This window comes from Pelodiscus sinensis, chromosome 1 (assembly GCF_052426305.1).
Source record: "Pelodiscus sinensis isolate ZL-2025 chromosome 1, ASM5242630v1, whole genome shotgun sequence".
Lineage (NCBI taxonomy): Eukaryota > Metazoa > Chordata > Testudines > Trionychidae > Pelodiscus > Pelodiscus sinensis.
Genome location: NC_143052.1, coordinates 201,657 through 224,827, shown reverse-complemented (window position 1 = coordinate 224,827; position 23,171 = coordinate 201,657). Strand labels below are relative to the sequence as shown.

The 23,171-nt window shown below is 45.1% G+C and overlaps 1 protein-coding gene across 4 annotated transcripts in view; it reads right to left on the bottom strand.

The window, feature by feature from the left end:
* The window catches only part of GOLGB1 (golgin B1), a 131,302-nt gene that overhangs the window by 18,388 nt on the left and 89,743 nt on the right, over window positions 1-23,171 (bottom strand). For 3 of the 4 annotated variants that reach the window (XM_075918353.2, XM_075918355.2, XM_075918358.2), the window contains 6 exons: window positions 20,296-20,474; window positions 19,266-19,434; window positions 6,633-6,782; window positions 1,839-1,997; window positions 1,542-1,639; window positions 810-944 (listed from right to left, as the gene is read on the bottom strand). In XM_075918353.2, coding sequence (XP_075774468.2) covers window positions 810-944; window positions 1,542-1,639; window positions 1,839-1,997; window positions 6,633-6,782; window positions 19,266-19,434; window positions 20,296-20,474 — 890 coding nt within the window. The remainder of the gene's footprint in view (window positions 1-809; window positions 945-1,541; window positions 1,640-1,838; window positions 1,998-6,632; window positions 6,783-19,265; window positions 19,435-20,295; window positions 20,475-23,171) is intronic. The other variant, XM_075918356.2, reaches the window with a different exon arrangement.

The following is a 23,171-nucleotide window of genomic DNA, read 5'->3' as shown; positions in this document are numbered from 1 at the left end:
TCAGGATGGTTAACTGCTGCAATAAATTGCCTAGGGAGGTTGTGGAATCTCCATCACTAGAGATATTTAAGAGCAGATTAGACAAACACATGTCAGGGATAGTCTAAATAATACTGACTCCTGCCTTGACTGCAGGAGACTGGACGAGATGACTCAATGAGGTCCCTTCTAGTATTCTATGATCATTTGGTTTCAGTGCCCTGGACATACAATGACACAACTGGAAACTACAAACAATAGGCTATGATGCCTAAAAGAAACTGATCAGTCAATGAAGGCCAGATTACAGCATGACTTGAGATGAACCTGTCTGTAAATATTGGGTACTCCCAGGAATCCAAATTACTTACCAGCTCCCTGTGTAAGGGTATGGCCTTAGTGTGAGCCCTATCCCAACTTGTTTGAGTCTTATTTCAAATTAAATTGCAAGCAGAAGCCATGTCTGTCAGAGTCTCTTTGCAGCACCCAGCATAATGGACCCGATCTCAAGTACGCAATCTGGGAATCACCATAATTCAGACAAGGCTTCAAAAGTCTCTGGTGGCTAGACCAGACTTAAGGAGATTTCTAGTTCACAAGTGTCCTAGATTTCAGATGAGGATTCCTTGCTCAGAGAGGACAGTCAATGACCATAAGCTTCCTTTAAATTGGGATTTTAAGGAAAAATCATGACCAACTCTTAGCTATCTAATGTAGAGCCTGGATTTAGTGATTGTGGGCATTCTATGAAAAGCAGAGATGGACAGACAGCTAGAAACTTGGCAATGCACTCAGATAACACTCAGCTTGATTAATTAGACACACTCCACCTTCTGATTCGATCTTGTGCTGCTAAGAAAGCCTCCTCTGCAGCAAGACGCTGGTCTCGTTCCTCCTGCAGCTGCTCTTCCAAATGCCTCAGGTCCTGCTTTGTGCTGCTGTGTAGATGTTTGGCCTCTGATAACCTGGTAGAAAATAGGACACTGAAATGCCCAAACTGCCTCTCTTGGGATCTCTGTTTATATTTTATTCACTGCTCTAGTACATGGGCAGACTCCCTCCCTTGTCTCCACAAGCAGGTGGGTTTTATTCTCTTACTGGAGTGCTGAGATGAGGAGGTGGGTCTTGCACTGAGCCATCAAGGTTTTGTGGTCAATGCAGAAAAGGAGTTCCATAACCATGAGCTAAATGACCCACTCCCACCGTTAGTTCCATTATTCCTAAGAAGCACACTCCTCAGAGTAGGTCTCAGTCCCAGAGGCAGCCCTGGTCTAGCTCACAGAGTCCTGAACATTTAGACCAGGTTCATAAATGTAACCTTATATTTACTGATGAGCCACTACAGTGAATGGGGCACTAAGCTGACGTGCTCTGAGCAGCAGCAATTGCTACAGGTTGCAGTCAGTGTCAGTGTGATTTAATCTAAAGGAATCGTGAGTCACAGCTGAGTGCTCCTCAGATTCCAGAAGGTCCAAAAGCTCCACAGCAGGACTCATACTTTTCCCTGCCTCTTTGGGCATCAGCCAGTCCTCAGGATTTACATCTTTTCCCTCCATTCTCACCTCAGCTGTAATTCCTGTAGTTCTGGAGTATAACTCTCTCTTTGAGGTTCATTCTTTTCTTGGGGGGCTCCTGGAGCAGCATCTGTCACAAGTAACCTCTGAAACAGAATGCATGTGTGCAAGCCATCAAGCACCAAATAGCACAATCAGTGAAGAAATGGGAGAACAGGATTAAGTCTCAAGCAGAACAGAATCCAGACCAGCTGCTCTCTCTCACAGTAAAGAAAGTCTGCAGTGAGACTCACCCTTTAATCTGTCTATGCTTTCCCCTTCCCCTCCATTACTCTTCCCCCTTACCATGTCCTTGTTTGGAGATTGTAGCTCCTGCAGCTGCCTCTCCAGGGCCATGCAGCGGTTCAGAAGTTCACGGTTGGCCTGGTGGCTCTCACGCAGATTCTGGCTGCTGCCCCGCAACTGGATAGACAGGGCATTTTTCTCCTCAAAGGTCTGAGAGAGCTGGGGAAAAGACAGAGCAAAGATGCTAAGACAGAACTTTAGAGAGACGCTGCTCCCCTTGGCATCCACAGTAAAAGAGTTTTATTGCCTGTCTTGATCAGCCACAAATTCTTGTACTCCAGGATCCATCCCTGATAGTGGTCAGTACCTGATACCCGGAGCAAGGTGCAAGCACTTCACAAGAGCAGATAAGGAATAATCTAGGGAAGTGATGAGGCCACATCTGTAGTTGTGTGTCCACTTCTGGGCCACCCATTACAGAAAGGACATGGATGCATTGGAGAAAGTCCAGCAGAGGGCAACCAAAATGATTAGGGAGGTGGAGCACATGACTTAAGAGGGGAGGCTGAGGGATTTGGGCTTATTTAGTTTGCAGAAAGGAAGAGTGGTGGTGATGGGGGGAAGGGGAGGAGTTGGTAGCAGCCTCCAACTACCTGAAGCGGGGTTCCAAAAAGGATGGAGGATGTTCTCATACGTGAGAGATGACAGAAGGAGGAGCAATGATCTCAAATTGCAATGGAGGAGGTCTAGGTTGTATAATTGGAAAATTATTTCACTAGGAGGCTGGCAAAGCATTGGAATGGGTTCCCTAGGGAGGTAGTGGAATCTCCATTCCTAGAGATTTTTAAGTCCTGGCTTGACAAAGCCCTGGCTGGGATGATTTAGTTGGGATTGGTCCTGCTTTTAGCAAAGGGCTGGACTCAATGACCTCCTGAGGTCTCTTCCAATCCTATGATTCTATGAATCTGCCTGTAGATTAGATCTCAGTTGGCTTTAGCACTGAAGTCCAAGGTTCTGCTGCCAGCCTACCAGGAGCTTCAGATGCGCATCTGATCAGGACTTCGCTCCCCACTACCATCACTTGTGTACAGAATACCTGGCCAGTATTCTGTCACAAGCAACTTCCAGGCTGGTAACTATAACAAATACACAGAACCTGAATGAATGGATGAATGAATGTTTATATGTACAGGCAGTCCCCGGGTTACGTACAAGATAGGGACTGTAGGTTTGTTCTTAAGTTGAATTTGTATGTAAGTCGGAACTGGTACATATTGTAGGGGAAACTCTAGCCAAACATTTCTCCAGAGCTCAGTTTTATTCTCCCACACCTCACTTCCCTCAGTCCTTTATTCTCAAGCTGAGGTGTCTGCTGAGAAGCTGCTCCACGTCTCCCTGGTCTGCTGGGGGGGGGGGGGGCGCTAGCTTCGCGTCTCCCTGGTCTGCTGGGGGGAAGCAGCTAGTGCGGGGTTGCCTCACCCCGTTTGTAAGTAGGGATCTGATGTAAGTCGGATCCATGTAACCCGGGGACTGCCTGTATAAGGGTTAAGTAGTTAAACAACGTTGTTTGCTTCTATCTTTTCTTTATTTTTTTTTTATTATCTTTACAATAAATGTGGCTTTTTGCCTTATCCCCCTCATAAGATCCTGCTTCCTTTTATTGGTACAACAACAATATGGAATTTCCAGATGTTGACTTAATACTGAATTTGCCAAGTAGTTTCTGGAGAAATTCAGTAAGCAGAATTTTATGTGCGCCTGAGATTTGAATGTGTCCAGAATTCCTGGATCATTATTTACTCGGGATGGATGACAAATAAGGCATTCTTGTGTAGCGAATGAAGCTGTGTCTGTTGGATAATTTGATGCTGAAGCTGAAAAATATGTAATGACTAACACAGGGAGCTGTACCAAAATGCACAGGAACAAGGGACTAGAATTAAGCCTGCACGAGCCACCATAAATCTACCATTTTCTAAATTTTGAGTGCTTGAATTTGCAATTCTGATCATTTTCTTTTGTACATCATTGCTTGTTTCTTTACGCAAAGTAAGATGACCCAAAACTTACAGACTTGAACAGAGGAGAAGCTGGAAATGAGTCACAATGTGAATGTGAAAAAAGATGCTTGGTGCCAGGGTCACAGGCTATCATCAGGACTGAACTAAAACAATCTGGAGTCCTAGACACACCATGACATAGGGCTCTGTGTGGGTCCAGTGCTACAGTATAGCACTTCACCCCACCTGGAGTGGTAGGGGGTTTTCCTGCCATCCCGAAGAGCTCAGGGGAAGCATCATCCAGGAATGGAAGCTGGAGACTTTTATCCTGTGGGAGCAGCAAAGGCCCTCTTCTTCCTCCCAGGGAAGCAGGAATACCAGCAAGTGCCCATCCTCACTATCCTTCAATGCATATCCCATAGCCAGACTGTCTCTGCTTGGGAGATGGGTTTGCCATACTCTTCCTCTTCTGCCATATATGGACCTTGTCTGGGATGGGTTAGCTGGGCTCTAAAGCAGTGGGTCAGAGTTAACACTTCATTGAGATGCATGGGATATTGAGATCCTCTCTTTTGGAGCTATTATCTCAGACAGTCTGCAAACTCAAGCAGTCAGTGTATTGGTTACCTTCAGGACACATTTTCAAGCTTTTCTTCACAATTATGAGGGCAAAGAACTTATTTTCTTAAAGATAAAAGAAAACTCATGACTCTGCGAGGCAGTCGGACGTGTGCCACGGAGAGAACAGAATTCAAAATGGCCACCATTAAAGGGACAAACCTCCCTTCTCTTCCCTTCCCCAATAAAAAATGTTCCCCATAAAAAAAATTGTTTGGTGTTCCTCGGTCTTAAAAAGTTCAGGAAACACTGCGCCAGAGGGAATGAACAGAACAGAAGCGATGCTTCTGGCAAAAGAAGTCTGGAGGTGTGCCTAACGTAGTGAATACAAGCAGAGAGAGGGTAAGTGTAGAAGATAGGATACACAAAGAACAAGTTAGAAATCACTTAGGAAAGTTAGATGTCAGCAAGTCACCAGGTCCTGATGAAATGCATCCCAGAATACTCAAGGAGCTGATAGAGGAGGTATCTGAGCCTTTAGCTATGATCTTTGAAAAATCATGGCAGACAAGGGGAGATTCCAGAAGACTGGAAAAGGGCAAATATTGTGCCCATCTATAAAAAGGGGAATAAGAACAACCCAGGAAACTACAGACCGGTCAGTTTAACGTCTGTCCCAGGGAAGATAATGGAGCAGGTAATTAAGGAAATCCTATGCAAACACTTGGAAGGTAATAAAGTGATAGGGAATAGCCAGCATGGGTTTGTGAAGAATAAGTCATGCCAAACTAATCTGATAGCTTTCTTTGATAGGATAATGAGCCTTGTGGATAAGGGAGAAGCAGTGGATGTCATATACCTAGAATTTAGTAAGGCATTTGATACGGTCTCGCGTGATAGTCTTCTTGATAAACTAGGCAAATATAACTTAGATAGGGCCACGATAAGGTGGGTGCATAATTGGCTGGATAACAGTAGTCAGAGAGTTGTTGTTAACGGTGCTAAATCCTGCTGGAAAGGGATAACAAGTGGAGTTCCTCAAGGGTCTGTTTTGGGACCCGTACTGTTCAATATCTTCATCAATGATGTAGATATTGGGATAGAGAGTACGCTTATTAAGTTTGCAGATGATACCAAACTGGGTGGGGTTGCAACTTCTTTGGAGGATAGGGACATAATTCAAAATGACCTTAGCAAGTTAGAGAAATGGTCAGAGGTAAACAGGATGAGGTTTAATAAAGAGAAATGCAAAGTGCTCCACTTAGGAAGGAACAATCAGTTCCATACATACAAGATGGGAAGCGACTGTCTAGGAAGGAGCATGGCGGAAAGGGATCTAGGGGTCATAGTGGACCACAAGTTGAATATGAGTCAACAGTGTGATGCTGTTGCAAAAAAAGCAAACATGATTCTAGGTTGTATCAACAGGTGTGTTGTAAGCAAAACTCGTGAAGTCATTCTGCCGCTCTACTCTGCACTAGTTAGGCCTCAGCTGGAGTACTGTGTCCAGTTCTGGGCGCCACATTTCAAGAAAGATGTGGAGAAATTGGAAAGGGTACAGAGAAGAGCGACAAGAATAATTAAAGGTTTAGAGAACATGACCTATGAAGCCAGGCTTCATGAACTGGGCTTGTTTAGTTTGGAAAAAAGAAGATTAAGGTGGGACATGATAGCGGTTTTCAAATATCTAAAAGGGTGTCACAAGGAGGAAGGAGAAAATTTGTTCCTCTTGGTTACTGAGGACAGGACAAGGAGTAATGAGCTTAAAGTGCAGCAGGGGAGGTTTAGATTGGACATTAGGAAAAAATTCCTAACTGTCAGGGTGGTCAAATATTGGAATAAATTGCCAAGGGAGGTGGTGGAATCTCCCTCTCTGGAGATATTTAAGAACAGGTTAGATAGATATCTGTCAGGGATGGTGTAGACGGAGCTTGGTCCTGCCTTGAGGGCGGGGGGCTGGACTCGATGACCTCTCGAGGTCCCTTCCAGTCCTATTATTCTATGATTCTATTCTATGATTCTATGATTCTTCCCTGTGGAAGCTGTTCTGCAGCCCAACAGTTTTTCCTGATATTCACCTTGAATCTCATTACTCCTCTAGGTGGAGGTCTCTAAGCTCTGGGACAGATATTTGTTTTCCACAAGCCCTAAGGACCTCTGAGGAGTCTACATTCCCAGCACAAATCCCTTAAGCAGGCAGAAGTCTGCTTCCTTCCTCCAAGTCCTATAGGATGTCTGTTATCCTCCCCTCCCACCTCTCCCAGGTCCATAAGGAGACAGAGGTAACTTACTGTACCTTGCTGTTTAACTGCTGAATTCTTAGCTCCTTTTGATGCAGTTCTTTCAGGCTGTTATCCAGTTGGACCCGGAGGTGATCCATCTCAGCCTCTAAGCTGGACAGGTTTCCTCCCAAAGTCTCGCTGGAGTTGGGGATCTCTGGAGAAGTCTGCCAAGAAAATGTTGATGAATGTATTTACTGCTGAGATCTTTGCTGAATCCCATTCCCTCTAACTGCACATCTGTCTGGCATACAAGTCATGAATCCCCTTGTTGCATGACTGGGTGTTAAAATGAATGTTCTTAACTTATTTAGGAAGAATCAAATGAGCAAGAGGGGAAAGGGAATGGCACTCTGTCAAAAATCTGAGTCTTACATAACTCAGTCAAAAATTATCCTGAATGCATATGTATTAATGTCCTAACTGATAAAGCTTATGATAAAGGTACTAACTGACATCTGCTACAGACTACAAATCACAGTAGGGAACAGGATGACAGCCTCTTATGCACTTATCTATAATGTATATGGGAAAAAAAAATCGGTGTAATCATGAGGAACTTCTATTTGAATGACATGTGCTGGAGATCTTATGTTGCCAGTACTAAAACATCCATGGATTTCTAATAATTTTAGATTGTAATTTCCTAATTCAAAAAGCTATGCATCCAACATGGGGAAAATCTATATTAGTCCATATCCTAACAGATAAAGAGGAACTGATCACAGACCTAAAAGTCTGTGGTATGTCAGGGACAAATGATCATGACTTGATCACATATGTAGTGTGTAAACAGAATAAAATTCAGACCAGTTACATATACTTGTGGCTTTAAAAGGGGTAGTTTCACAAAGCTGAAAACAATTCTGAGCCATATCAGCGGGAAGGAAGAGTTCAATCATAAAAATGTGAATGATAATTGAGAATAATTTAAACACACCAGATGCCCAAAAATGCCACAATCCCATGATTGAGGAAGGAGGCTATGTTGTTAAAAAAAAAAAAAAAACTGGTTTAGAAGGAAAGTGATAGCAGAGTTGTAAAAAATAAATAATTAAATAAAGAAGAAAGGGGAAGTTGATATTAATGAATATACAACAGAAATTAAGAATTTCAGAAAACTGATTAGGGAAGCCTGCAGAATTAAGGATAGTAAGAAGGAGATTTTAAAATATATTAGGACCAAAAAGAATCCTGGCAATAGTATTGGTCTATCATTAGATGGATATGGTAGAATTATCAATAATAAAGCAAAAAAGGTCTAAAGTGTTCAGTAAATACTTCTTTTCTGTACTTGGGGATGTGATACAGGAGGCCCAAGGGGCAGTGGGAGAATGCTAGAGGAGAGATATATAAGCCCTAGATTAATTAAGGCAAGGATGGGGAACCTAAAGCCTGGGGACTAAATGTGGCCTCCAGCTTGCTTGGATCCGGCTCCTGAGGTCTAGGGGGCTCACCAGTACTGGGGAGCCCACACTGGAACTCTAGCCCCTTGCTGTTCCCACGTGGGCTGGAGCACACAGTATCTACTAGCTAGGTTACCCCAGGTACTGGTGTGCAAGGGGAATGTGGGGATCTTCTCTCTCTGTTGGGGACCACATTAGTGAAGATTTTTTTTATTCTCACTTATGTGTGGCCCCCAATTGATTATTCTGTGGGTCAGTAGCCCCAAACCAAAAAAAGTTTCCCCTGAATTAAGGTATGTTTCCCCTATCGACTAGAGAAGACGACTACAGGATAACTGAAGCACTTGTCAGGAACCTAATAATGCCCCACCTCCTACTTCAGACAGACAGGGGGAATGAGTAAGGAGAGAGGACTGGAGTTTGGAGGTGTGTTGCTGAGATTAGAAAGACCAGAGAATTGGAGGAAGGGAGACTCTGTCCAAGCAGTGCATGGTGACCTCCTCCGCCAGCATCAAGGATAACCGCACTGGAGGGAAGAGGGTAAGAAACGCTGCAAGATTTGAGAGGAGCTGGGGCTCAGACCTAGAACCCTTCCCTGCTTCCCCTATCACCTTCCTGGGCCCCTAGTAGGGCACTTGGTGCTCCAAGAGCAGGGGCAAGGGGCTGGCTTAGTCTCCCACCAAGAAAAGGGAAGTCTACTTACCTGGTACAGTAACTGGAGTTCTTCAAGATGGTTGTTCCCATGGGTTCTCCACCACGATTGAGCCTCCTGTCGGAGACTTTTGCCAGCAGTGCCCCAGTCTGCTGTGCATGCAGAACGCCAGTGCGCGACATTTGAAATGGCTATCCCACATGCACAGCTAACCACCTCCTCAGTTCTTTCTCTGACACAGATGCAGTTGGATCCGAAGCAGAGGGAAGGAAGGTGAGTGGTGGAGCACCTATGGGGACAACCATCTCAAAGAACTACAGTTAATGTACCACGTGAATAATCTTCCCTTCTTCGATGATTGTCCCCGTGGCTGCTCCACCTTTAGGTGATTACGAAGCAGTAATCGTGCTTGGTGGTGGGCCTTTTGGTGATTTTGACCTGGTAACCATGAGTATTGTCTGGTCAGAACGTGTATCAGCATCTGCAAATGACTGGATGGTGTGGTGCTGTGTTGATGCTGCCATTGCTCTTGTGGAGTAAGCCTGTACGGTGGAGTTGGGCTCCTTCTGGAATGCAGTGTAGGCTAGGTGTATGCAGCTGAGATCCATGTAGACAGTCTTTGATTCGATATAGGTAACCCCTGTGACCACTCTGTAGATGACACGAAGAGTCGTGGCATTTTGCAAAAGGGTTCCGTGCATTGTAAGCAGAAGGCAATTGCCCTGCAGACATCAAGGGTGCATAATGCCCTTTTCTCTGTAGTCCTTATGGGGTTTCAAGATGATGGGTAAGTATACGGGTTTGTTACCAGTGGAATGAGGCAAGTACTTTTGGGAGAAACTTAGGGTGGGTACGTAGGATCACTTTGTCTTTATGAAATATTGTGTATAGGGGTTCTGTCATGAGTGCCCCTAACTCGCCCACTCTTCTTACAGAGGTAATTGCAACCAGAAGGTAGCTAATGGTTCAATGGGCTTGCTTATCAGCGCCCTAAGCACAAGGTTAAGGTCTCATGTGGGAACTGGGTCTCTTCATGGTGGAAACATATTATGTAGGCCCTGAAGGAACTTCTTGATGGATGGGTAAGTAAAAACAGGATAACCCTGTATTGGAGAATGTAGAGCCAATATGGCACCAACAAGTATTTCAATCGAACTTAATGACAGTCCTGTTTAATGTAGATGTAGCAGGTATGTAAGTACATGTGAAACCCCAGTATCTAATGAAGTGCAGTTCTCTTTTGAACACCAAACTGCGAAATAGTGCCATTTTTGCTTGCATGTTTTCCTGGTTGCAGGTCTGCGGCAGTTCATAAGGATTTGCAGTACATCCTTGGTGTATTCATCTTCATGCATGGATGGTAGTTGACTGACTACAGCAGAAATGAGAGTGTGTGGATATCTGCATGGTGCATCTAACCGTTCTCTTGTGTGAGCAGGTCTGTTGGAACCAACCAGGTACAAGGCTGCCAGGGCGACGTGGTCGAGCTGCGGATGTATCGAGCGTCCGTGATTCTGCGTGAGCAACTCGCGATGTTTGGGAAGGCGATATGGAGAGCGGATCGACATGCGAGACAGGTAAGGGAACCATGTCTGTCGTGGCCAGAAGGGGTCTACCGGAATTACCATAGCTCCCTCAATCGCTATTTTCTACAAGACTCTAGGAATTAGGGGCGTGGGAGGGAAGGCGTATAGAAGATAGAATCATAGAATCATAGAATAATAGGACTGGAAGGGACCTCGAGAGGTCATCGAGTCCAGCCCCCCGCCCTCAAGGCAGGACCAAGCTCCGTCTACACCATCCCTGACAGATGTCTATCTAACCTGTTCTTAAATATCTCCAGAGAGGGAGATTCCACCATCTCCCTTGACAATTTATTCCAATATTTGACCACCCTGACAGTTAGGAATTTTTTCCTAATGTCCAATCTAAACCTCCCCTGCTGCACTTTAAGCCCATTACTCCTTGTCCTGTCCTCAGAAACCAAGAGGAACAAATTTTCGCCTTCCTCCTTGTGACACCCTTTCAGATATTTGAAAACCGCTATCATGTCCCCCCTTAATCTTCTTTTTTCCAAACTAAACAAGCCCAGTTCATGAAGCCTGGCTTCATAGGTCATGTTCTCTAAACCTTTAATCATTCTTGTCGCTCTTCTCTGTACCCTTTCCAATTTCTCCACATCTTTCTTGAAATGTGGCGCCCAGAACTGGACACAGTACTCCAGCTGAGGCCTAACTAGTGCAGAGTAGAGCGGCAGAATGACTTCACGAGTTTTGCTTACAACACACCTGTTGATACAACCTAGAATCATGTTTGCTTTTTTTGCAACAGCATCACACTGTTGACTCATATTCAACTTGTGGTCCACTATGACCCCTAGATCCCTTTCCGCCATGCTCCTTCCTAGACAGTCGCTTCCCATCTTGTATGTATGGAACTGATTGTTCCTTCCTAAGTGGAGCACTTTGCATTTCTCTTTATTAAACCTCATCCTGTTTACCTCTGACCATTTCTCTAACTTGCTAAGGTCATTTTGAATTATGTCCCTATCCTCCAAAGAAGTTGCAACCCCACCCAGTTTGGTGTCATCTGCAAACTTAATAAGCGTACTCTCTATCCCAATATCTACATCATTGATGAAGATATTGAACAGTACGGGTCCCAAAACAGACCCTTGAGGAACTCCACTTGTTATCCCTTTCCAGCAGGATTTGACTCCAGATGTTGACTCCAACTGCATAAGAAGGCATCCCCCATGGAGCTCTGCCCAATCCCGGCCCTCGAGCAGTATTGAGGTCATCTTGCATTGAATCGTCTGGAAAGAGGTCTACTGATGGGAACCTCCGGTGCTGGAATATGGCGTAAAGTACTTCTGGGTGCAGCTGCCACTCATGGTTCATGGAGAAAAGCCTGCTTAATGCATTGGCTGTGGAGTTCTGTTGTCCAGAAAGGTACTCTGCAATGAGCGTAATTTCGTGCTGGTCAGCTGCATTGTTGGTTGGGGATGATGAAAGGGCATCCCAGCCATCAGATTGTCGGGGATGGTCCACCAAGTCAGCGATTTTTTGACATAAACAGGTACTGTAACTCTCCTGTGGATGTTGTGGGCGTTTGGGGTATATATTGTGGCAATCCAGTGTTGAAGACACCGGAATCGTAGTCTTGCATGCGCTACGACATACATCATGGACGCCATATGGCCCATGAGCTGTAGACATTAGAGTATAGACATTTTGGGACTGGTAGAGAGTATTTGTATCAGGTCTTGAATTGTTTGGAATCTGTTTATGGGTAAGAAGGCTCGTGCCTTGGTTGAGTCGAGGTGTGTGTTGATGAAGTCTATTGATTGATGCGGCATCATGGATGACTTTGGGATATTGAGGATCAGCCCTAGCGTCTTGAATATGGCTCTTGTGGTGTTGGTGATATGAAGCGCTTCGGTTAACGAAGGTGCTCTGATTAGGCAGTCATCCAGGTAAGAGAACATCATGATACCTAGTCGATGTAGGTACGCCGTGACCACTGCTAACGTCTTTGAGAAAACCCTGGGAGACGACGAGAGACCGAAGGCAAGAACTTGTACTGGAAATGGTCTGCGCCTCTTTGGAAATGAAGAGACCTTCTGTGGGCCGGATGAATGGCTACATGAAAATATGCGTCCTGTAGATCAAGGGACGTGAACCAATCTCTGCTGTGTAGTGCTGGAATGATCGTTGCTAGGGTAACCATCCGGAAACGTTGTTTTCGAAGATACCAATTTAAACCCCGCAGATCTAGGATCAGCCTCCAACCTCCCAATTTTTTCTCGGTTACGAAGTATCGGGAGTAAAAACCCCTGCCCCTGAACTCGTCTGGAACCTTCTCTATTGCGCCGATGGTCAATAGACGAAGTGCATCTTGTTTTAGCAGAGGTTCGTGAGATGAGTCCCTGAAGAGGGTTGGGGTGGGAGGAGGCAATGAGATGAAGGGGATGGTGTAACCCAGCGCAATGGTCTGCAAAACCCATCTGTCGGTGGTAATATGGACCTATCGGTGTTGAAATGGCCTGAGACGATGGTGAAATAGTGTATCTGTGGCACAAGGGTGGTTGTCTAGCGGTATGGTTTGCAGTCCCTTGACCAAGGCATCAAACCTGCTGTTTGTTGTGTTAATGGTCCTGTTGTCTATATTGGGTCATCGGATGGGAGAATGGTCTTTGTGTTTGGTAGAGTATGTACCTTATACGGTGGTAAGGCGGGGTATACATCCCTAACGCTCTGAGTGATGGTTCTGGAGTCCTTGCCTGAGTGGAGGATTTGGTCCGTCTTCTCCGAGAAAAAACTCTGCCTGTCAAAGGGAAGATCTTCAACTTTGGATAGGAGGTCTTTTGGCACAGCTACTTGCTGCAACTATGATGTCCTGCACATGACTACCGAGGTGGCTGTGGTCCGCGCTGCACTGTCTTGTGTGTCAAGGGCTATGTGCAGAGCTGTTCTGGAAGCTGCATAGCCTTCCTGGACCATTGCCTTGAAGATGTCATGCTTGTTATCCAGCAAGTGTTCCATGAGTGGGACCAGCTTCGAGTAATTATCGAAGTTATTGGCCAATAATGCAGCGTAGATGGCCATGTGAAGAGTCAGTGTCGCCGAGGAGTATACCTTTCGTACAAAAAGATCCAGTGAATTTGGTTGTGGATGCATGAAAAGGAATTCCATGCCTTTTGCTGGGACGAAATATTTCTTGTCTGCTTTCTTGTTGGTAGCGGGAGTTGAGGCTGGCACTTGCCATATATCATCCGCTATTTCTAAGATGGCATTATCGAGTGGTAGTGCCACTTTAGATTGGTGTGATGGTTGCAAGTTCCTAAGCAGATGATGCTGTTTTTGCTGTACTTCAGCAAGTTGTACCCATTGACCGTCTGCTACCCTTTTAAACAGCTCCTGGAACTGATGGAGGTCATCTGATGGGGATGTATCACCTTGAAAAACTGCATCGTCTGGTGATGATGATGATTGGTCAGTGGGTGACTGTCCCTGCAGTTCTTCTGGTTCAGAAGATCACTGTTGTTGTTGTTGTGGGTGCGATGGGAGTGGCATGGAAGGCGGAATTCCAGTTGGGGTAGGTGGCCTTGTTGAAGGCAGTGCAGATGAACGCGCTCCAGCAGGTGATGGTTGTAACCGGTGAGGAGATGATGGTGACAATGTGTCCCGGCGAGATAAGTAGGAGTAATGTCTATGGTAACGGTAGTGAGTGGGGGAGCGAACGTAGTAACGGGAACCATGTGGGGACCTGGAGTAGTATCTACGCCTGGTAGTAGTATGGTCTCCTGAATGACTGGAGTGTATCAGGGATCTGGGCGATCGCAATCTTCCCCTGGAGTGTGTAGACGGAGCCGGTGAGTGTCGGTACCAGTAGTGATAATGTGGTGAGACATGAAGGGAATGATAAATTCGACATGTATAATGTCTCGGTGAATGTATTGAATGCACTGGAGAAGGAGAAGGAGGTTCAGGTGAGAAACGCACATGCTCCGGTCTGGGCGAAGGCGTTGGCAATTTTCTGGGCTTTTGCCGCATCGTGGTCAGTGCAGGGAATTGCTCCGGTGAAGATGACTCTGGGGTCGAGATTTCCCTGGATACAGGCTGCTCTACTGCAGTGGTCTCCAACATTTTTAACCACAAGATCACTTTTTCAATTTAAGTGCAATGTAAGATCTACCTCAAACCCAAATACCCTTGCCCTACTTCCCTACAATAAAGATGGTACCAAAGCAGGTGTTGTAGAGAAACAATCTTGAGGTATTGGAGATGCCATATGCCCCAAAGAGTGGGGTTCCTGGCACCAATGCTCCTCTCAGTTCCTCTGTGGTGGTAAACTGAGGCACTGGAGGCTGAGTGAGTGGGATGGGCACTGCAGGCATTTGCATTATTGGCATCGGTGCCGGTTATTTGTTATGTGTGTTTGCATGTTTACTCAGTGCTGGCAGCCCTGAAGGGGTTTCAATTGCAGCACTTGGTGCTGGAACTGGTCTTGGTGCTGGAATTGGTCTTGCCAATGCTGCTTTTTTTGATGCCAGCATTTTTTCTGATGCTGGTGTGGAGCTCTTCTGTTTCAGCACCATGGTTGGCTTGGCAGATGAAGGCGGGCCTTCTCCTTGGGGTCATGGCTTTTCTCGGTGCCTGCCCCATTCACTGTCTGTTTCTCTGGTGCTTTAACTGTAACTGGCGTGGAGACGGACTTTTTATTTTGCGATTGCTTCCTCACTGGGGAGTTGGAACCTGAGGAAGAATAGGACCTCCTCTTTGACATTTGAGCCCTTTCCTGGTCCCTGGGGCTCAACTGGGAGGGATTCCCTCTATCAGATACTGTCCCCAGGGACACATGCCTGGGTGGCATGGTATATGAGATGGGTCTGAGGCCGACCGTGATGATTTCTCTGGCTGAGGATCATTTTAAGCTGGAGATCTCTAGCTTTCCTTGTTTTGTCGATTAGCTTTTGACAGCGAGGACACTGTTCGGTATCATGCTCCTCTCCTAAGCAGCAGACACACTCTAAGTGTCTGTCTGATATTGAAATTGAAAGCCTGCAGCTCTTGCGCTTTTTAAATTCTGGAGAACCAGGCACATCCCAGGACAGTCTGTTTAAATTGGTCACTGAAGAGTGAGACTGCATGCAGTGTAATAAACCACAGCTTAGCAATGACAATTGTTTTTTCTCAATACTTTAAAAAAACTAAGCTATACTAATACACTATTAACTAATTGCTCAAAGCTCTAACAACTATTAACAAGGTAATCTGAGGGCAATTGCTCTGCTGCGACCAAAGCCAGTGGTGGTCAGAAAGGACCTAAGGAGGTGGTTGGCTGCACATGCGGGATAACCTTTTGAAATATTGTGCGCCAGCATTCCATGTGCACAGCCTACCAGGGCACTGCTAGCAAAAGTCTCTGACAAGAGGTGCAGTGGCACTGGTGCACCTAAAGGCAGAACACCCATGGGGACACTTCTCAAAGAAGCAGCACAGGATCCACCATCAGCCATATTGTCACATGGAGAAACAGATAATATAGTCTTAACATATGGTAATAAGCTTTCTAGTCTGCTATTATTTATGGAGGATGTTAAATGAAAGCAGCTAAAGATAGATATTTTTAAATCAGTAGGTCCAGAAAACTTGCATCTAATCATTTTAAAGAAGTTGTCTGAAAAGCTTGCTGGACTGTTAATTGACTGCACTAAGAGTTAGAATATTAGGAAAGTTCCAGAATGCAGAAAGAAAGTTAATGCGGTGCCAGTTTTTAAAAAGGGCAAAATAGGATGATCTAGGTAATAATAGGGCTGTTATTCTGACACCAATCACAAGCAAAATAATGGAGCAGATTATCTGGAACTTGATTAATAAAGAACTAAAAGTGGATAATGTAATTAATGCATATCTACATGGGTTTATGAAAAATAGTTCCTGTCAAACTAACTGGATTTTTTTTTAAACAATTACAAGTTTGATTGATAATCAGAATAGCGGGCACATAAAATACTTAGATTTCTGTAAAGTGCTTGATTTGATAGCTTACAACATTTTGATTAAAAGAAACTAGAATGATATAAATTGGTATGGCACACAAACAGATTAAACACTAGTAAATGACAGATCTTGAAATGACAAATCTTGACTAATTTTTCTGTGGGTCAGTGGCCCCCAACCCAAAAAAGGCTCCCCACCCGTGCTTTAAATCCCTCTTACAAAGGACCGTGGAAGATTTTCTAACACCGACAACTTTTACATCAAGATTAGATGTATTTCTAATTTAGGAATTATTTGGGTGAAGCTCTATGGCCTGTGATACACAGGTGATCATACTGGTCTTCTGGCCTTAGAATCAATGAATCCATGAGCCTTGGGCAACACAAGCATTCCTCTTTCAGCCTATGCATGATTTGCTATCCTTCTGTAGTTTAGCTACCCCTGGGTCCTCCAAATGTCTTGCTGTAGTATTCAGCCCCTGGGCCACTAGACACTCTCTGTATTCACAGATATAGTATCTCAAAGAAATAGTGCACCTAGGTTTACTAGGATCACTGCTCTTCTTAATTTAAAGCTCTTAGATTTGATTAAAGTAAAAACAAGTACAATCTATTTAGCCAAGAACAGAGATTTAAGTCATAGCAAGTAGAACTGGAGACAATTGGTCATATCTAACAAAAAATTGCAATAGCGCTTAGAGTCAACTAATTTAGATGAAATATGTCAGAGACAAAACAGGTGTCCCAGGAGTGGATGGGGTTAAAGGGACGGCTTTATTGCCTACGCATGTTTACTTTGGACACTCAACACACTGTCCGAGTGGCTACAATTTGGCAGTAGCTAGAATCTTTTATCTATTTTAGTATGTTAATTCACATATCTATCACTTCTTTTCCTAAAGCCTTATTTAGTAATGTTAATTCCCATAAAATAAATATGAATAGACAAATAATGAATACAATTATACCTGCTCCTAACTACTATTTATATAATTTCTAATTAAATCAGCAATTTCTTATACTACAAACTAACAAATTACAGCGATTACAAGGAATTTGACCTGGAAATGTTATGCAGAGACTATGAGGATAAGCAAGAGACCAAACAAGGCAGAGCAGCTCCATATCTATCTGGTTACCTAGGCTACAAAATGGAGAGAGATCAAATACATGTATAATCACAAAACATAACACTGGTCTCAACTGGACCCTATCGTCCCAAACTACATAACAAAGGAAAAGGACATGTCCAAGGATAATGCCTGCTGTAGCTGAATCCTTGAGCACCAACCCAAAAAGGCCATTCCAGACCCCTATTAATTTTACACTACCCAACAAAATATATGGGCTAAAAAATGTTAGTATAACTCAGTAGCTGTCCAACATTAAACAACAGAAAATGAGGTTCAGAGTTTTCCATACAGAAACCTCCATGTGGGTAGTACCAATGCAAACACACCATTAAATGGTGATTTGATCTTTTATTAAAGATACAGAAAAAAAGGAAAAAAAATAAAGCCTTCAAAATGTATCTTTTAAAATCCTGAGGGGTGTGTGTGTGCACCTACCTAGACTGTAAGGTCAGCTATCAGAGACTGCAGTTTGTTTTCTCTCTCTTTTTAAGCTCTTTTGTGGTAAAAGAGTTTTGGGTACCCTTGTGAAAGAAGTTCAAGTGCTCTTGCTGGGTTTTAGAAGAAGGGAGTTATTTGTGCACTTGATGGTGGCAGCTACCTCCCAAGGTTGGGAAATCTGTGACCTTGGAGAGTTTTTTTAAGCAGAAGCCTATAGAGGCAAGATATTTAAGATCTCTTGTGGGTCCCCACCTTCTGCACTCACAGTGGGGAACATACATGGTGACAGCACTGGTGGTGTCATTCTGAACCAGGAACACATACCTCAGGATTTTAAAAGGACACATTTTCCCCCCTTTTTTGCTTGGAAGTTTTGGGATTTTTTTATTTTTGTTTTGCTGCCTGAAGGGGAAAAGGCACACAAAGTTAAGTTTTCACAGAGCAGAGAAGTTTAACCAAACAAAACAAAGAAAAATAACCTGATTGCAACTAAACATACATTTCTCTATCTATTCACATTCCATACTGATCCGTACTTCAAGGCCCAGTCCATTCCCATGCCCAATACTCCTTGTAGGCATGGTAGTTTTGTCTGATTACTTCATCTTGCTTCCCCTAGCTCCTAACTTAACTCACACAAAGGAAATAGCAGGCAGGTATATCTCCTCACTTCCAATTTTAACAATTTCTGCCACTGGCTCTCCTTGGCTCCCTGCCAATACCCCCTACCTACCTGAGTTTAACTCTTTAGTCCAGTGGTCCCCAACGTTTTGGGCCTGCCTGGCGCCTGGTGGCGGGGACGCTCACGCGCTGCACGTATGGGGGCGGGGCCGCTCACAGGCCACGTGACTGGGGGCGGGGCCAAGCATGCGCCGCACGCCCACAGTCAGCACCAGCATGTGCTGCGATCCCGGGCAGGGGCTGCCCAGGTTCCGCGGGGCCGGGGCCGGGGCCAGGGCCAGGGCCAGGGCCAGGGCCGGCAAGGGCACGCGCAGCGCCCCCAGTGGCGGGGCCAAGGCCGGCGCCAGGGCCGGCAAGGGCATGTGCGGGGGCCGGGGCCAGGGCCAGGGCCAGGGCACGCGCTGCGCACCCGGGGGCGGGGGTCAGGGTCCGCACCGGCACGCGCAGCGCACCGGGGCCGGCCATGCACCCGGGGCTGGCACCTGCCGCACTCCCGGGGGCGGGGCCAGCCCAGATTGCTTCGCGGGCGCATGTAAAGGGCCCGGCGGGCGCCATGGCGCCCGCGGGCACTGGGTTGGGGACCACGGCTTTAGTCAATGAGTGGTGGCCAGCACTCCCATCCATCACAAGAGGTTTTCACCTATCCTCTCTGCACTGTTGGTGCATCCAACAAACGGAAACACACAAAGGACACACAGAAAAATTTTGTGCTTTCCACTCTGTTTGATCCACCTGCTTTCAGGTGCTGTGACTGCTCCTTCACTTTGTCTCCTCCCTGACTGAATGCCAAGCTTCCCATTCCCTTATACTATGAAGGAAACTCCCTCAATGCTCACCTGCCTTTGGTATTGCTCCTCTATTATCTGTGACTTGGGCAGGGGTGACCTCGCACAATCTTGCACAATCCTTTGTAAATAACTTAGCTCCTGGTCTTTGTCTGCCAAGGCCATTAAGTACTGCTCTTTTGCTCTCTTGTTCTGCATCTCCCAAGTGGTCTTCTCCTGTCTGCAAAACAACACAGTAGAGATTATAGAGGGCAATTCCTGCAGTATGTCCTGTGTAGTCCCTAGCAGGGGAACAGTCTCATTACTCCCCATAGCTAACCTATGCCAGTAGAAAGGTTCTTAGCAACAAGACATTTCCGCCTACAGTCAGGGATACCTAATTCACACATTGAGCACCTGAAATGGAGCAGGGTTCAGAAAACTAGCTTGCCATTAGCTTGAGGGCTGTAGCATGCTCACAGCTTCAAATTTACAGCATCCCTGGACAATATGCTTTCCATAGTCTTCAGACAGTTTCAACTAGACTGACACAAACAATGACTTGAATCAGTCTGCAAGGCAGGAGTGCAAGGTAAATCATTTAGTCTTCTCTCTGGCTAGTTAATTTTAGTTGTGTGGGAGGACAGACTGCTGTAGGAATATTTATGGACTGTACTTTTTAAGGGTGTCAGCAGCATGGGTTTGGCATCAAACTAATAACTAGTCACTCATAGGAATAAGAATGTCTTCTGCAGTAACACAAATCAGGTTAACAACCAAAAGAACCTCAGAGAGGCAGCTGGTCACTAGGTGGGTGGAGGGACAAATTTGCTCCCATATTCTAGTACTGCACAAATTAGGTGTAATATTGGACATTTGTAATATTGGGAGAAGTTATATATTTCTCTGCAACACACAATGCTAGCCTCTGCTGGAGACAAACAAAATTAAAAGAGCTACTGGCTTATTCCAGAATGGCAGTTTGATATAATTAATACATGCTAGTCTGGTACCGATCTCATTCTCCAGCTTATGGGACTCTCCAAATCTTGCCTGAAGACCACCACTAGTATGGACCAGGATGCAGAAGGGCTGTTCTCACCTAAGCTGGTAGAGCTCCCGTTGAGAGGAAATGCTTTCCTGCCTCAGTTGTTCTTGAAGACACTGTTGTTGATCAGCCACTTGCTGATACTCCTGCAGTTGAGCCTTTAAGTGAGAGATCTCAGCTGTTTCCATGCAAATCTGCAGGTACTGCTGTTGCAGATTCTTCAGTTCTGTCAACTATAATCAGAGGAAAAATAGCAGAATGACAAATCCTGTAACTGCTACTGAATAAGCAAAGTTTATTTCAATTATTTACAGAAATTCCTAAAGTGCTCTTCACAATGGCAATCGGAGAAGATGGTCACATAATAAAGCAGGCAGGCAGGCCAGAAGGAGTGAGAAAACAGTTACCATAAATTAGCATATATAACCTGCAGGTTATACATGTTTTTACAAACAAACACACACACACACACACACACACACACACACACCCCTGCAGGGTATACATGTCTGCGTCTTATATAAACTGATTTTTACTCCTCCCGCCCAGAAGAGGGTGGGTGGCCCCTGGCTGCGGCTGTGCAGAGTGGTCCTGGGCACAAGCGTGGCTTTCCTCCCGCAGGCCGGCAGGCTTGCTGACAGCAGGAAGGCTCTGTGGGTTATACACGTGCGCGGGTAATTTAATAATTTTTTTACACATGATAGAAAAACCGCAGATAATACAATGGTGTGGGTTATAACTGGATGCGGGTTATATACCCTAAAACACGGTACTTACCTTTTGTTAACTGTTATTCTTCAAGATGTGTTGTCACATCCATTCCAATAGATGTGTGCACGTGCATGATCACTGGAAGGCTTTTTCCCCTAGTGGCACCTGTCAGGCCTGCTGTGGAGCCCCTAGAGTGGTGCCTGCATGGCCCAATACATATGGCTCACCCAACCCCCTGTCTCCTCAGTTCTTTCTTGATGGCCTTCTAACAAAGGGGAGGTGGGTGGAATTTGGAATGGACATGAGCAACACATCTCAAAGAACAACTGCTACAAAAAGTAAGTAACCATTTTTTTCTTCTTCCAGTGATAAGAACATAAGAACGGCCGTACTGGGTCAGGCCAAAGGTCCTTTTAGCCCAGTATCCTGTCTACTGACAGTGGCCAGCACCAGGTGCCCCAGAGAGGGTGGACCGAAGACAATGATCAAGCGATTTGTCTCCTGCCATCTCTCTCCAGCCTCTGACAGACAGAGGCCAAGGACACCATTTTATCCCCTGGCTAATAGCCTTTTATGGACCTAACCTCCATGAAATTATCTAGCTTCTCTTTAAACTCTATTACAGTCCTAGCCTTCACAGCCTCCTCTGGCAAGGAGTTCCACAGGTTGACTACACGCTGTGTGAAGAACTTTTATTCGTTTTAAACCTGCTACCCATTAATTTCATTTGGTGACCTCTAGTTCTTCTATTTAGGGAACTAATAAATAATTTTTCTTTATCAGCCCTCTCCACACCACTCATGATTTTACATACCTCTATCATATCCCCCCTCAGTCTCCTTTTTTCTAAACTGAAAAGTCCCAGTCACTTTAACCTCTCCTCATATGGGACCCGTTCCAAACCCCTAATCATTTTAGTTGCCCTTTTCTGAACCCTTTCCAAGGCCAAAATATCTTTTTTGAGGTGAGGAGACCACATCTGTACACAGTATTCAAGATGTGGGCGTACCATAGTTTTATACAGGGGCAGTAAGATATTCTGGGTCTTATTTTCTATCCCTTTCTTAATAATTCCTAGCATCCTATTTGCCTTTTTGACCGCCGCTGCACACTGTGTGGAAGTTTTCAGAGAACTGTCCATGATAACTCCAAGATCCCTTTCCTGATTTGTCGTAGCCAAATTAGCCCCCATCATACTGTACGTATACTTGGGGTTATTTTTCCCAATGTGCATTACTTTACACTTATCCACATTAAATTTCATTTGCCATTTTGCTGCCCAATCATTGAGTTTGGTGAGATCATCTTGGAGTCTCTCACAGTCTGCTTCTGTCTTGACTATTCTTAACAGTTTGGTATCATCTGCAAACTTTACTACCTCGCTGCTTACCCCTTTCTCCAGATCATTTATGAATAAGTTGAAAAGGATTGGTCCCAGGACTGACCCTTGGGGGACATCACTAGTTACCCCTCTCCAATCTGAAAATTTACCATTTATTCCTACCCTTTGTTTCCTGTCTTTTAACCAGTTCTCAATCCAAGAAAGGACCTTTCCTCTTATCCCATGGCCAGGTAATTTACACAAGAGCCTTTGGTGAGGGACCTTGTCAAAGGCTTTCTGAAAATCTAAGTATACTATATCTACTGGATCCCCCTTATCCGCATGCTTGTTAACCCCTTTAAAGAACTCTATTAGATTAGTAAGACAGGATTTCCCTTTACAGAAACCATGTTGACTTTGCATTCCAATAGGTCACATGCAAGTAATTTACCTGGAGGAAGGGTCAGAGAATATTGAGTAGATGTCTGGAAGACTGCCCTGCTGAATATCTCAACACTCCAAGCCCACTGGGTGATGGTGTAGTGGCATAATGAGCATGTGGACAGAGGACCACATCACTGCCCTGCAGATGTCCTGAATAGGGAAATGCACAAGGAATGCCCTCAAGGAACCCTGTGCCTTTGTGGAATGAGCCATCAGCACCAAAGCTGGGAGTTTGGCCAGGTCATAGCATATCCTGATGCAGGATGTGCTCCAGGAAGAGAAATGCTGGGACAAGGTGGGCAGTTCTCAAATCCATTGCACAATAGCAATAAAGAGTTGCAGTGATTTATTCAGTGTAGAAGGCTAAAGCCCTTCTCACACCCATGGAGTACAGGGCTCACTCTCTAGTAACACATGAAGTTTAAGGAAGTACACAGACAGAAACATGCACTGG